At 40.2% G+C, this 15439-nt stretch overlaps 1 protein-coding gene across 2 annotated transcripts in view; it reads left to right on the forward strand.

Moving 5' to 3' along the window:
- The window catches only part of cab39l (calcium binding protein 39 like), a 57406-nt gene extending 43637 nt beyond the window's left edge, over positions 1-13769 (forward strand). For both annotated transcript variants that reach the window (XM_033032819.1, XM_033032820.1), the window contains 2 exons: positions 4645-4788; positions 12309-13769. In XM_033032819.1, the coding sequence (XP_032888710.1) occupies positions 4645-4788; positions 12309-12497 (333 nt within the window). In that variant the 3' untranslated portion in view covers positions 12498-13769. The remainder of the gene's footprint in view (positions 1-4644; positions 4789-12308) is intronic.
- The last annotated feature ends 1670 nt before the right edge of the window (positions 13770-15439 follow it).

The raw sequence follows: 15439 nt of genomic DNA on the forward strand, positions 1-15439 counted from the left end.
CTGAAACCATCATTTATGCCTATTTTATCCCAGATGTAATGGCCTTGAATTTTAAACTGGTTAAAATTCTCTCCTACTGCCAGGCAGTAGGAAAGGATTGAACATGTTAGCAAATACATTAACCTCCATGAGGCGGCCTGGAGGCGCAGTGGTAGAGATGCTGCCTTACAGCACCAGAGGTCCGGGTTTGATCCTGACCGCAGGTGCTGTCTATACAGAGTTTGTACATTCTACCTGTGATCGCATGAGTTTTCTTCGAGTGCTCTGGTTTTCCCCCCCACTCCAAAGTCATACAGACCTGGCCTGCTGAGTTACTGCAGCACTGGTTTCTTTTGTGTATTAACCAACATCTGCAGTTCTTTGTATCAACTACATACAATGATATTACCTTGCTCGGTTATAGCAGACAATCGGCAAAAACAGACACCATTCTCTCTCCCCCCACCCCCCCCAAACCATGGTTCATTATAACAAAGGTTTACTGTACTAGAAATCTGAAACACAACATAAATCGGAAATACATAGGTGAGATGGTATCTGTGGAAGGAACAATTAACATTTCAAGGCCTGTGACCTATCATCATAACTAGGAAAATTCATGGGTGAAAAATATTTGAAAAAATTTCATTACAGCCTTTGGATATAGAGTTCAGATAATATGTAATTCCATCCTTTGTATCCAATTATTTCCTACATTGTTTTTTCCCCCTTCCCTTATTTGCTGTTAAATTCATTAATGATCTTCTATTGACAGCTCCTCCAGACCACACTTAATAGTTAAATTCCTTTACTGCCCTGTAGGTTAATTGGCTATGGTAAAAATTGTAAATGATCCCTAGTGTGTATCATAGTGGTAGTGCACGGGATGATCGCTGGTCGACTCAGTGTGCCCGAAGGGCCTGCTTTCGCACTGTATCTCCAAAGTCTAAAGCAGAGGTCGGCAACCTTGTTCTGCACGGGCCAGGCCGCGTGTCTGAGCAGATGGCGAGCCACATCTATCACGTGTACACATGGATCCTGCCCTCATCCCGCCCCAAATGGCAGGCATCAAATCACGTGTTCACAAGGATCCCGCCCCTTCGAGGATGCCACCCGGAGCACTGCCCCCTAGTTAAGGGCGCTCACGAACATGGCGTACCTATGGTCCGTTGCCTTGGCTCTGTCCTGAAGGCGATGGCTCAAATACTCATACTCACTCGTCCCCGGCCTATTGACTGATCCCGACAGTGAAGCCCAGACAAAAAGCCGGCACTGACCTAATGTTTTGAGAGCAATGGCTAATGATAGTCAAAGCCTTTGTTCTTTATTGTCTTAAGACCCAGGAACCTCGACCATAGACCTACAGTGAAATACACTCTTGCCCTCATTGGTTGGAAGTGAAATAAAAACAGAAGAGAGTGGAAATGGATAAGGCAGGCAGCTGTGGGAAGAGAAATGTAGTTAATGTTTCAGTTCAATAACCTTTCAGTAGACAGAAAAAAGGTACAGGTGAGGCATATTTTAAGCTGTAAAAAAAAAAAGCTTGGGGCGAAGGGTGAATAAAGCGGGAAAAGAGAGAATAAATGAGAAGGTCTGTTTAAATAGGGAGAACGGGAGAGCTTTAAAGACATAAAAGCTCACAGTGTGGGGAGGAACTGCAGATGCTGGTTTAAACCAAAGATAAACACAATACTGGAGTACCACAGCGGGACAGGCAGCATCTCTGGAGAGAAGGAATGGGTGACAGTGCTGGGTGAAAGGGCAGTAAAGGAATTTAACTATTAAGTGTGGTCTGGAGGAGCTGTCAATAGAAGATCATTAATGAATTTAACAGCAAATAAGGGAAGGGGGAAAAAACAATGTAGGAAATAATTGGATACAAAGGATGGAATTACATATTATCTGAACTCTATATCCAAAGGCTGTAATGAAATTTTTTCAAATATTTTTCACCCATGAATTTTCCTAGTTATGATGATAGATCACAGGCCTTGAAATGTTAATTGTTCCTTCTTCCACAGATACCATCTCACCTATGTATTTCCGATTTATGTTGTGTTTCAGATTTCTAGTACAGTAAACCTTTGTTATAACGAACCATGGTTTGGGGGGGTGGGGGGAGAGAGAATGGTGTCTGTTTTTGCCGATTGTCTGCTATAACCGAGCAAGGTAATATCATTGTATGTAGTTGATACAAAGAACTGCAGATGTTGGTTAATACACAAAAGAAACCAGTGCTGCAGTAACTCAGCAGGCCAGGCAGTATTTCTGGAGGACATGGATAGGAGACGTCGGGACCCTTTCAATCTGGTGAATTACTCTGGCACTTTGTGTCATTTCGCCTTTCAAACTAGGCGTCAATGTTGCTGGTTTGCACCAGCAAACCCTTCTTCACCAGCTGTTGTGGCTCATGTTGTAGACCCTGATAGGACGCGCTTTCTTCAGCCTGCAACAACCGTCAGGATACGCTAGTTCACTGTGAGGCTCCCTCCCGCCTCACCCGTCGCATTGTCCGCTCCCCCGCAGCCACCACCTCGTCGCCAGCATCTTCCAAGGTGGAGTATGTCAGCAACCGGAGGAGAAGGTGGTGGAGGGAAGGGGTAGTGGACAGGGCGATGGGAGGAGGATGAGGTGGTGGTGGAGGAGAGAGCATTATGTGGTCTCTCCACACTATTATGTGGACAAAGCAACAGGGGAAGGGGGGGGGTGAAGAGGATGTGGTGGGAGGGGGGGGGGGGGGGGGTAAGAGGCCGAGGGGACAAAACGTTGGCCAACAGAAAGAAGCAGTAACTGGTGGGAGGGAAGGGAGCCCCACGGTGACCAAGCGTGTCTTGGTGGCAGTGGCCTGAAGAAAATGCTGGTCTCGGGGGCTAAAAGGTGAACTGCAACAACAGCCGCCAACTGAACTATGCAGTGAGAAGAAGGGCTTGCTGGTGCACCTTCCGAGCATGGGGTAAGTCGGCAGGTCTGTCTGCAGTAACTGAATTCTGTTATAAAGGGGTCCATTAAAACAAGGGTTTACTGTATTTGCAGTACATTGTTTCTGAAGCTTGGCTGTGAATCTGGAAGGGTAATGGACAGGATATTTTATTACATGATCCCCTGCCATTTCAATAACATCCACCCTAAGCATTCCTGCTCTGCTGTGAAGTGCCTTTGGAATAAATATCTGTAAGAAATTGTTGGGAAAGAACATGGTTGATGTAGGAAATGCTTTGTTTATCCTTAAAGGGATGAAGTGGGAATGCTGTTCTGATATGGCATTACTGACAATATGTCAGTTGGTATGTTTAGTTTAGTTTGGATATACAGCACGGAAACAGGCCCTTCAGCCCACAGGATCCGTGCCGACCAGCAATCCCCGCACACTAACACTATCTCCACACACTAGGGACAATTTTTACATTTACCAAGCCAATTAACCCACAAACCTGTACGTCTTTGGAGTGTGGGAGGAAACCGAAGTTCTCGGAGAAAACCCACGCAGGTCACAACGAGAAAGTACAAACTCCGTACAGATAGCACCCGTAGTCGGGATCGAACCCGGGTCTCCGCTGCTGCATTTGCTGTAAGGCAGCAGCTCTCCCGCTGTGCCTCCATGGCCGCCCTCGCCTATGGTTTAGTTGGAATAGCAAATGGAAGATGCCGATTAGTGGTGAGGACAGCTAAATTGCCAATAAAATATTTATACTTGTGGAGCTTTTGTTGCAGTGAGAAGCAATAGCCTCTCTTTACTGCAGAGTGTCGGTGATTCTATTTCCAATCATTTATTAATGTGCATACTAATTTTTGCACACTGTCCATGTGTAGACAAAGAAATGATCCAATGGGCTCTCTTCCATGACAGATGCACTGATTTGTTCATTACTTTATGCCAATGGTTGGAGGGGGCTCAATTTCAGGAATAACTCTAGGGATGTTAGCAAGCTACAGAGAGTGATGGATATTTAAGAAGAATTTAATTGCCCCTATTCTTTCCCATTGCCAATCCATTGTATCATAATCTCTCATCAAATATAAACTTCACAGTACTGGAAAAGATCACTTCCATTCTTCCGTACATTAAAAATCAGACCTTACCATCTTCGCCCTTCAACAATCCTATCAATCAAAAGCCGCAGTCTGAAGAAGGTTTCGACCGGACATGTCACCTATTCCTTCTCTCTAGAGATGCTGCCTGACCCGCTGAGTTACTCCAGCATTTTGTGCCTATCTGTCAAAGTTCTGTCTATTATTCTCTCAAAGTGCACAAACGCTACTGACTCCATGTTCATGTTATTTCAATATTTACAGTTCTTATAAGGGAGTTGTAATATTTACAGCTCTTTAAGGGAGTTGTATCTCAGCTTTCTATTCGCTTTTTTAATCTTGACACTAGCACCTTTAGCCTCGAATTTTATATTGTACTTTCATTTCCATTTTGAAAGTATAAATATCTTACTATTATTAGCACAAATTTATGTCGTATCTTTCATTTTGGTCCCGTGTTAAATTGTTAACCCAGCTTTGCCCTAAAAGTACCCTCCAAACAACAACATTTAGTTGTGCATTTTATCAATCCTGCAAGTCAAGAGATACCCAACTTAGAGATGTGGATTTATTTTAAAACAATTGTGTTGTGTGTTATTCTTTTGACATTTGATTTATCATCTGTTTTGTGTCAAGCTTATAGGAGAGCTGCTTTTGGACAGGCACAATTTCACAGTTATGACGAGATACATAAGTAAACCTGAAAATCTGAAGCTCATGATGAACCTCTTAAGGGACCAAAGTAGAAATATCCAGTTTGAGGCATTTCATGTATTCAAGGTAAGTGAGAACTATATTAACCTCCAAATAGCTGTTAAAATTTTAAATTGCTTAAATCAAAAACGGGCTCAGTTTGGACAATTTTGCGCTTTTAAGTTTAAAATGTGTTATAATTTCTGACCTCTGGCTATTAGCCATCCTGCAAGTGGAAACTTTCTCTTTATCTATTCTATCAAAATCCATTCTGAATTTGAGCAAACATGACAGTGCTTGTATGACAAATGTAGTAGGATTAATCCAATGTTAGTGCCGTTGATGTCAGCTGCTGTTTGATGGACTGCTTGTGTACCTTATGAGGTCATGCAAACTACGTTTAGTTTAGAGATACAGTGCGGAAACAGACCCTTCGGCCTACCGGGTCTGCGCCGACCAGCGATCCCCACACATTAACACTATCCTACACCCACTAGGGACAATTGTTACATGCCAATGAACCTACAATTGTTACAAGCCAATGAACCTACAAACCTGTGCGTCTTTGAAACGTGGAGGTAACCGAAGATCTCAGAAAACCCACGCAGATCACAGGGAGAACATACAAACTCCATACAGACAGCACCTGTAGTCAGGATCGAACCTGGGTCTCTGGTGCTGCATTTGCTGTAAGGCAGCAACTCTACCCCTGCACCACCATTTTGGTTTCTGCTCCTTGGGATTGAGGGTGATTTATTTGCACTCCAATTCCATGTCTTCTGAAGTGCCTGATGAATCTAATGTGGGAACGGTAAACTGTGCAAAAAAAATGGAGAAGGGAGTGCTTGACCAGGTGGCTGGGAAATTTGGATAGTGGAGCGCTCACTTATGCTACGCTGTTCTCTGCTCCCAATATATGAAATTGAGGTACATATGACTATGGTGAATGCCTTCCTCATTTTGAGCGATTATGCACCTGGGAATCCCATGAATAGGTTGGAATGTGTCAGCTTTTTGAGGTGGTTATAAACAGCTTTGTATCTTCTGTCCACCTGGTAATATCTTGCTGTGACAGAATAATGGTGTCTGTTTTGGGTCTCTGGTATAGGAGAAAACAAGAGTTGTGTAATTATAACCAAGCCGAAGTAAAATCAAATAGTTTAAAAGTTATTCTTCAAGTTCTTGGAAGAAAGAAAAATCGTGTTGAACCAATGAACGTGTTGTAATGCCATAATGTATAGTCTCATATCACTTGAACGTAGGTCAATTTTATCAACTTGTTGTTCATATTAAATGGAGTATCAAAAGTCCCTCTTAACATTGGAACAGTTAGTGTCGAAAGTCAAGTCCAGTACTTGTAAATTTGGCATCACGCATATTTTGCAGAAAAATGGTACTGCATTGGAGTGGATGTTTTCTATTTTTGGGTTTAAAATACATATTATTTTTCATATTGCCTTTGCAACCAGTTGTAGCAATGCGTAGCAGAGGACGTGGTGGAGATGATTGAATTCAGCATGCATCAAAAATGAGATACATGCTGAGGCAAGAACTTGTCCTTTAGTAGGCTGACTAGTAGGCTGAATAGTAGGCTGAGGCAAGAAATCGCAATGTGATTTTTTTTTATTGTTGTAATGGTAAGGCATTAAGATAGGTTTTTTATTTGTATATTTGGCTGCGTAGCCTACATAATAGTGTCCTTGTTTGTGTTTTTTGTTGGAAGTAAAATGTCTGTAAATGTTACAAAAATGGGTTCCTTTATACTAAGAAGGATATTAGATTATCCCTAAGTCGGGCTGCATGGGCACATGACATTTTGAATGTATATCAGGGTCATTCCTCACTTGGACAAGTGACCATTGAGCATAGGCACAGGACTCTATAGTCAAAATAAAATGTAGAGGTTACCATGAACTTTGCACCTCTTCACATGACAGAGTCTGTACTATTCCTAAGGGAAAGGCAGAAATCCATGCAATTATGAGGGCCTGTCGCTACTTGTAATGGGAACACCGCTCAAGTCAAAGGGAGGACCTTATCAAGTCTGCAGCTAAACGTTTCTGGATGCACCTTGTTCCCAGGAGTCCACAATTAACTCTTCACCTTCTATACCAACCACGAGTAATGTCAGTGAAAAGGATTTTGGATGCTATGTTTTTCTTGGAATATTTCATGCATTTTATACTAATTCAATGCATAATTAGCACAGAATAGTTCCAAACTGTGAGGTTACTCTAGTCAGGGTATGGTATGTGATTTAAAAAAATTATAAATTAATAAAACTGTAGGAAACTTGAATCTGCACTTCTTGAAGAATATTTACCTCTGTTAATACTTAAAGTTAAAACAAGAGACCCCAGTTTAACAGCGGTGCAGATTTCACTCTTCACCGATACTCATCATAAAATGTTGACTCCAATCTCTTAGATTTCCTTTTTATATAGGCATGACCCATTTGAAAATATGTCACAATGAAATATTTTGCCAATTAGTTTGTTCAATGGCAATTAATATATATGGTGGTACGATGTACTACAACTATTATTGACATAGAACATGGAGCAGTATAGCACTGGAACAGGTCCTTTGGCTCATAATGTTTGTGCTGAACATGATGCCAAATTAAACTGATCTCATCTGCCTTTTGAAGAAGCGCCTCCTATGGGTTCCTTCGATAGTGGGGAGGTCAGTACCTTTGATGGACTGGACAGTGTCTACCACTCTGCAGTCTCCTTCATTCCTGAATTTCTGAGATGCCAAACCAGGTGGTGACACAATTGCTTCTTCAAACTAGCCTTGACGTCCCAGCTATAATGCAAAAGGTGTCTGGGTATGCTAACTGGTGTTGGTTGACCACAACGTGCTGCTTACAATATACATTAATGATTTAGATGAAGGGATTAAAAGTAACGTTAGCAAATTTGCAGATGACACAAAGCTAGGTGGCAGTGTGAACTGTGAGGAGGATGCTATGAGGATACAGGGTGACTTGGACAGGTGCAGATGCAGTTTATTGTGGATAAATGTGAGGTTATCCACTTTGATGACAAGAACAGGAAGGCAGATTATTATCTGAATGGTGTCAAGTTAGGAAAAGGAGAATTACAACGAGATCTGGGTGTCCCTGTACATCAGTCACTGAAAGTAAGCATGCAGGTACAGCAGACAATGAAGAAAGCTAATGGCATGTTGGCCTTCTTAACAAGAGGAGTTGAGTATAGGAGCAAAGAGGTCCTTCTGCAGTTGTACAGGCAATGTCTGTCAGAGGCGGGATGTAGACTGCAGCCGTAAAGATGGTGGTGAATTCCCTTGGGAGGTAGAAGGGAAGGCACTTCACGGTTAGATGTTGCAGAATGGGGGGCAGATGTTTGACAAGACTGCTATGTCTGCGAACCACAAAGAGTTTACCATTCAACTGATGCTGTCACCTTTTCCTTCTCCCAATGATGGCATTCTGATCCGTGAGATTGATCAATAAATTATCAATCTTACAGATCGGAATGCCATCATCGGGAAAAGGGAAAGGTGAAGGCATTGGCCGAATGGTAAACTCTTCAGGCTAGATACTGGGGCTGAGCTGTGTTTCTGTGAAACAGAGTACACCGCATTCCCTCATTTCCATTTGGTAAAGCAATCTTGCCATTAAGTCCTCAATCTTATTTTCTTGTAATTGTACATTCTAGGGATTGTGAAATTGTGCTATAGGTATTGTGTGCATTTTCCTTGGAGAATGAGGTATATAAACCCAATCTACTTCATAATTCTTCGCAGAAAATTGGTTTAACTGATTCAGCTGCATACTACCCAGGGGTTCAAGGCACATTGGAATTTTGTTTGAAACCATCTTGTTTGGAAAGACTTTTTAATTTTGTTCAGTTTTGTGCATCGTTGCAGAAGTATTTTTCTAAGGTCAATGTTCCTCATGCGTTCATTGCTGCCCCATTTTCCTTACACCTGCAACTCTACACCATTCCACACCTCTCTTTTGTCTCCATTAGCAACAATTTAACATTGGCTGGAGAGGTGCAGCTGGACTGTTATCCATGCCCTGCCCTCTGAGCCATCGATGCAAATGCATTCCCTTGAGGTTTGTTTTGTTTTCCTCAAGTGTGTTTTGGGGGATTTGCCCATAACATCTGCAACAATGTCTTGGACAAATCCAGTATTTTATGCTTGGAATGGAGGTTGCAGGTGGTTGCCGGAGGTTGCAGGTAGTGGAAGCAGGTAGGGAGACTGACACAAACCTCCAGGAACCGCACGGAAACCTTGGGTGGGGCGCAAAGTCTCCAGAGGTTTCCGTTCAGGTTTCCTAAGTGGGACAGGGGCATACCTGACTGAAATCCTAGGCTAGTTGTGAACATTTGGTATAACCATTCTGCTGGCATTTGTCTCCTCTGCCAATACTTCAGTGAGAATAGATGTTAATGTTTAGATGTGATCTTTTTTGGGCCATTTTTAAAATAGGCTGCAGCAGGAAAACTGAGAATTTGTCTTTCAGAAGTGATCCTTGCAGAATACCTCAATTACTGCAAACTACAATATATTCTCACTCTATTTTCTCTCCTTTTAAGTCAAAAGTGCAATGTGTCCTATTGGTTTTGCATTCTCTGAACTTCCTATTATTGAACTATATTAGATAACTATCTTTTGAACGGAAAAGGGTCCTGACCAGAAAAGTCACCTAACCATGTCTTCCAGAAATGCTGTCTGTTCCACAATTCATCCTGCATTTTGTGTTCTAAACATCTGCATTACTGCAGTCTGTTCTCTATTAACTTCTCACAAACATAATAAGGCCAGTCAAGTATAATTCAGATTTTGAAACTCCATGCCAATTATTCATTTTATATTCATCTCTTCTCTCCATTAATATGGATCCCACTATTTTTCCTACCACCACTGTTAAGATAATTGGTTTATTTTCAAATATAAGAATTGTGTTAGCTGAAAAGTAGTTCTTTGGCAGTAAATCTTTCTCTAATGAATTACAAAAAAAATGTGTAACAATACTTCTACTATCTTCTCTTTAGTTTATTTAAAATGCATGAATGCAGTCCATCTGAGCCAGGATTTGCAATCCCCCTTGAGTCCTGTTAACTTGTTTACCAAGTCTCTCCCATCAGTACAAATCAATCCTGTCCCAGAACTGGTGCTAGAGACTGCCATGAAAAGAATCCCATGTTTTCCATTCCAGCTGTTTACTGAAATGTTAGTTCTGATGCCTATTTCAGTAGTAGTTTCACAGTGATCAGGCAGCTGAAAGTCATTTCCAGTCAAACATCAAGAATGCTTAATTGTATTATGTACCGGAAATAGAACAATAAAATTCTCACTTGCTGCATGTTTACTGGCCCATTAATGCAATAACAAAACAAATAAATGTATGGAATCAATAATACAATCAATTATCAGTAGTAGACGTTAACCAGACCAGAATAGTGCAAACCAAAGTAGACAGTGCAACCTAAACAAAGTCCATAGTCAATTGTTGCTGATGTAGAGTTGTGGTTAGGTTGTGTATAGTCAGGTTCAGGAGCCTGATGGTTGATGGGATGGGACGAAGCTGTTCTTGAATCTTGAGGTCATGATTCTCAGGCTCCTGTACAGTCTTCCTGATGTAGCAGCGAGATGAGAGCTTAGCCAGGGTGGTGTGTATGATATTAGCTGCCTTTTTGAGGGAGCAGCTCCTTTAAGCTACCTGTAGATCCCTTAGAAACATAGAAACATAGAAATTAGGTGCAGGAGTAGGCCATTCGGCCCTTCGAGCCTCCACCGCCATTCAATATGATCATGGCTGATCATCCAACTCAGTATCCCGTACCTGCCTTCTCTCCATACCCTCTGATCCCCTTAGCCACAAGGGCCACATCTAACTCCCTCTTAAATATAGCCAATGAACTGGCCTCGACTACCCTCTGTGGCAGAGAGTTCCAGAGATTCACCACTCTCTGTGTGAAAAAAGTTCTTCTCATCTCGGTTTTAAAGGATTTCCCCCTTATCCTTAAGCTGTGACCCCTTGTCCTGGACTTCCCCAACATCGGGAGCAATCTTCCTGCATCTAGCCTGTCAAACCCCTTAAGAATTTTTAAAGTTTCTATAAGATCCCCTCTCAATCTCCTAAATTCTAGAGAGTATAAACCAAGTATATCCAGTCTTTCTTCATAAGACAGTCCTGACATCCCAGGAATCAGTCTGGTGAACCTTCTCTGCACTCCCTCTATGGCAATAATGTCCTTCCTCAGATTTGGAGACCAAAACTGTACGCAATACTCCAGGTGTGGTCTCACCAAGACCCTGTACAACTGCAGTAGAACCTCCCTGCTCCTATACTCAAATCCTTTTGCTATGAAAGCTAACATACCATTCGCTTTCTTCACTGCCTGCTGCACCTGCATGCCCACTTTCAATGACTGGTGTACCATGACACCCAGGTCTCGCTGCATCTCCCCTTTTCCTAGTCGGCCACCTTCGATGGTGGAGAGCTCAATACCTGTTATGGATCGGGCAATGTCTAACACTTTCTGCAGCCGTCTGTTTCTTGGCGTTCGAGTTACCGAACCATGCAGCGATGCAACCAGTCATTATACTTAATATCTGGAAATTTGATACAAGCCTTAGGTGACATAAGGAATCCCTTCAATCATCTGAAGAAAGAAGCTTGTTTTGTGTTTGCATCACTATGTTGGATCTATGTCAGATCTTCCAAGGCATGTGCAGGAACTTGAAACTATTGACTCTCTGCTGCCTTCCCATTGATGAAGACTGGTGCGTAGATCCTTTGCATTCCCTTCCTGACCTCATCAAGCATTCTAATCAGAGTGTTATTCTGGAACTTGTTTGTGTGTTGAGAGCTGTAGCTTCTTAGGCTGGCTCACTGGTTATAGTAAAGTTGCTTACTGTTTGGTTTAATGTGACCATTGTCTTGTGTGCTATCATAGGATATGAAATCACTTGTTACCCTATAGCATCGGGTAGCTCTAGGAAAATTATCTGAGTGGATAAAGAAGTTTATGTTAACCTTAAAAGAATGAGAGAATGTGATAAAAATGAAGAGCTACAAATTGCAGATACTGGAAATAGTCGACTGGTCAGGTAATAAATGTGAAAAGAGAAACGGAGCCTGTGAATTGGGCCATCAGTTAAGGCCCTTATCCTGAAGCATTAACTCTTTCTGTTGCCAAAGAATATGATAAGATGGGGAAACTTTGAAAGGTTGCACAGATTAGCAAACTGAACAAGGGCCTAATTTTGCTGCTGAGCAAAAGCAAATCAATAATAATAATAATAATAATAACTTTATTTATAAAGCACTTTAAACAACTACAGTTGCCACAAAGTGCTGTACATGAGAAATCATGAACAAAAAGCTATTACAAACAATTAAAAACCATTAAAAACCGTACAACGAAGGACTATAAAAAACACACTAAAAATTAAAAGACATTAAAATCAAGATGAAGAAATCTATTAAAACTTTAAGAATTGAATGGTTTTGGAACCACGTTGTTTGGAAGATTAAAATAATATTGTTGAGATCTGGATATTACTGGAAAGTTGAATGTCTAATCTCTCAATGTTTTACCTGTTGATTTCTCTTTACCCATTAGGTTTTTGTGGCAAATCCAAATAAAACACAACCCATTCTGGATATCCTGTTGAAAAACCAGGCCAAACTGATAGAATTCCTCAGTCAATTCCAAGCAGACAGAACAGATGACGATCAATTTAATGATGAGAAGTCCTACTTGATTAAACAGATCAGGGATTTGAAAAGACCAGCGCCTCAACAGTCTTAACATGTTTGGTTCAGAGGAATGTCTATGGATGTAGCTTTATTTGCTGTATCTGTATACAATATGATCACATTTCTTTGTAGGAAAGGGATTGTGTAGTAACAGTAACTCACCTCTAGTATTTATATATAATAAAACTAATTTTATTCATGCATATTGTTTTTCAGAGTGCTTGTACATTAGTTCTCCCCCCTCCTACATATAAGGTAGTATGTAAGTTTAGAGGTTTACATACTTGCACAGTAGCAGTGATTCTTTTCTTTGCTCTTAAAATTCAGGTATCCAGTGCTGAGGCTAGCATGCTGTTGATTTGGCTATTATAGCTAAATAAGATATCGCTACTGTTCTACTATGTAAATTCATTTTTATTTTGATTGTTTATCACAGTGAATTAGGGCACATCTGCAAAACCACCTGTTCACAATGGTAAGTGTGCAGAACCTGATCTCTAACTAGCTTTAAGAATGGGCTTCCCCAATCTCCCTGATGTGATCCCACTGAAAAGCACTATTCTAATAACTCTACTTCAGATTAGCCTCACTTAACTACCGTAATTGAGTTAATATCTTTCCATAAATCTACTCATTTTATATTAATACACTTCTCTTTGTGAACAGATTAGGATAAAGCAGATGAAGAATGATTGGTGAATATTTTCTTTAAGTATGAAAATGAAACCATGTCCCCATTTTTTTTTTTTTTTTTTAAAATAATTTACTTGGGGCCAAGTTATAATTTAAATTTTTGGTTGCACATATCGTTTTTTTTTTTCTTTTTAAAATGTGTAATTGTACATACGTGGTTGCATTCACTGAGTACCTGTTATGCTATGTACGGCTGCAGTTGAAAGTAATTGCTGCTTTGGTCAACTTTTCACAAGGTCACAAATACAGCCTACTTTGAGTACTTTTTAAATAAAAGTTATTAAACTTACAAAACGCCTTATTTGTTTGTTTTATGTGATTTATGCTGTACATTTGCCAAGCGTTCACGATTTCACCTTTAAAGATGTGACATGAATTATGCATTATTTTGAGAGGCCATTAATTCTTACAAATTGATTTTTTTTATAAACTCTTAAATTGGATGGTTTGGGAAACTGCTTTATTACTGCTACCTTGAAATTACGAATCATTGTACTAGCCTTAAGGCAATTATTACTGAAGAAATTATATTGAGGATCCTTCAGATTAAATTGTTTATTTCACTGGTGAATGACTATATAATATTTGTGTGGACAGAGTTGAAAAATTAAAAAGAAAACATGGCTATTAAGACAACAATTATGGTGATTTTTATAATTGTAGTACTGTGCACAAAGTCTTAATGATGTCTTTAAATTTAAGTTATCATTTAATCTTTTACCAGTATTCTCATCCACCTCGTGTTCCTCTCTTTGTTCCCACTGTTACTTGATCTGTCTCCTATCTTTCTGTAACCACATTTGCACAACTCTTTGGGTAAAGAAATTTATTTCAAATTAGATTTCTTGGTGACTATCCTGTATTGATGGACTTTTTTTTACAAACTGCTCCCACAGGTGGAAATATTCTCTGTATCCACGCAATCAAAATATTTCATAATTTCAAAGACCCTTGTTTTCATTGTCCTTATATCTACCCTGCATCCTCCAGTGCCTCGCTAATCATCTTTAGAACACACCAACCAGAACAGTACATGGTATTCTAAACAAGTAGTGTGATATAACCAAGGGTCATACAGACTTAGCATAATTTTCCTACTTTTAAGTCCTATCCCTCTAGATATAAACCTTGGTGCTTTGCTTCTAGACACGCGTCGTAAATAACGTAGCTTCCCCAGTCTTTCTGCCAAAATGTATTAACCTGCATTTATCTCTTTTGAACTTTATTTGCCAATACTACGTGTTTAGTAATGTTCTTCTGTAATTTGTTGAGCCTTCCTTCGTGCTACTAATTTCCCTCCCCCTTAGATGTTACTTACAAATTTAGAAATTGAATTTTTGATTCTAAAGTCCAAATCATTCAAGTAATTTGTGAACATGGGTAAATGGAATGCAGTGCTATGCAAAACAATAGCTTTGGTTCGGGTTCACAGCTGTAAACTACTCTTCAATTAATAGTGAAGTGCCTGACTGACCAAAGTGTAAAAAATGAAACTGCTTTGAACTTTCAATGAAGATGATGCTTATTTGTGACAGAAATTAGTTAAAAGGGTTCTCTTCTCGAGTGATTTGTACTCAAATGTATTTTCTTAACCTTTTCTTAGACTGGCTAATTCTGAAGTATTGTTAGGATATCTGCTCTAATCAAGTAGATTCCTATTGTTTTCTGCAGTCTTAGTGCACTTTCAGGTTGGGGATGTCAAAGACGGGAAGAGATGGGGACTGCATGCTTCAGCAATTTTCCATTCCCCCCCCCCCCCCAACTTATACTCCTGAGCAGCACCATTATCAATGGAGCCATCTGACTGGCCCAATGCCAAATTATACTTTGAATGCCATAAAAAATTAATGAAAAGTCAAATTTTGTAAGCCTATAATAAAGCCATTGTTCTATTGGAATGGAAATCTGGCAAATGTATATTTGAATCTCATCACAGCAGCGTGAGATACTGACGTATTTTAAAATCTGATAATAATCTCCTGGTCCCTTATACTAATTTGATAAAACTCGTCAAAACTCTGTTGTACAGTGACATCCCTTGGAGACTAAAAGCAGTTCCACCCAATGCAGTGGACTCTTACCTTTTGAAGAAGCCATTGCCTCCACGTCTGCCCTGCTGTTGAACATTACAGTTAATCTTCAACCTCCTCTTCCCACTTGACACTTGATCATTCTTGACACCCTGAATTTCAATTAAGGGATCTTACTATGATGACAATGATGCAGAATAAACTGGTAGAAAAAAATATATAAATTACATTTTAATAACAGATGAAATTGTGTCTTGACATTTCTATCTCC

This window comes from Amblyraja radiata, chromosome 14, assembly GCF_010909765.2.
Source record: "Amblyraja radiata isolate CabotCenter1 chromosome 14, sAmbRad1.1.pri, whole genome shotgun sequence".
Lineage (NCBI taxonomy): Eukaryota > Metazoa > Chordata > Chondrichthyes > Rajiformes > Rajidae > Amblyraja > Amblyraja radiata.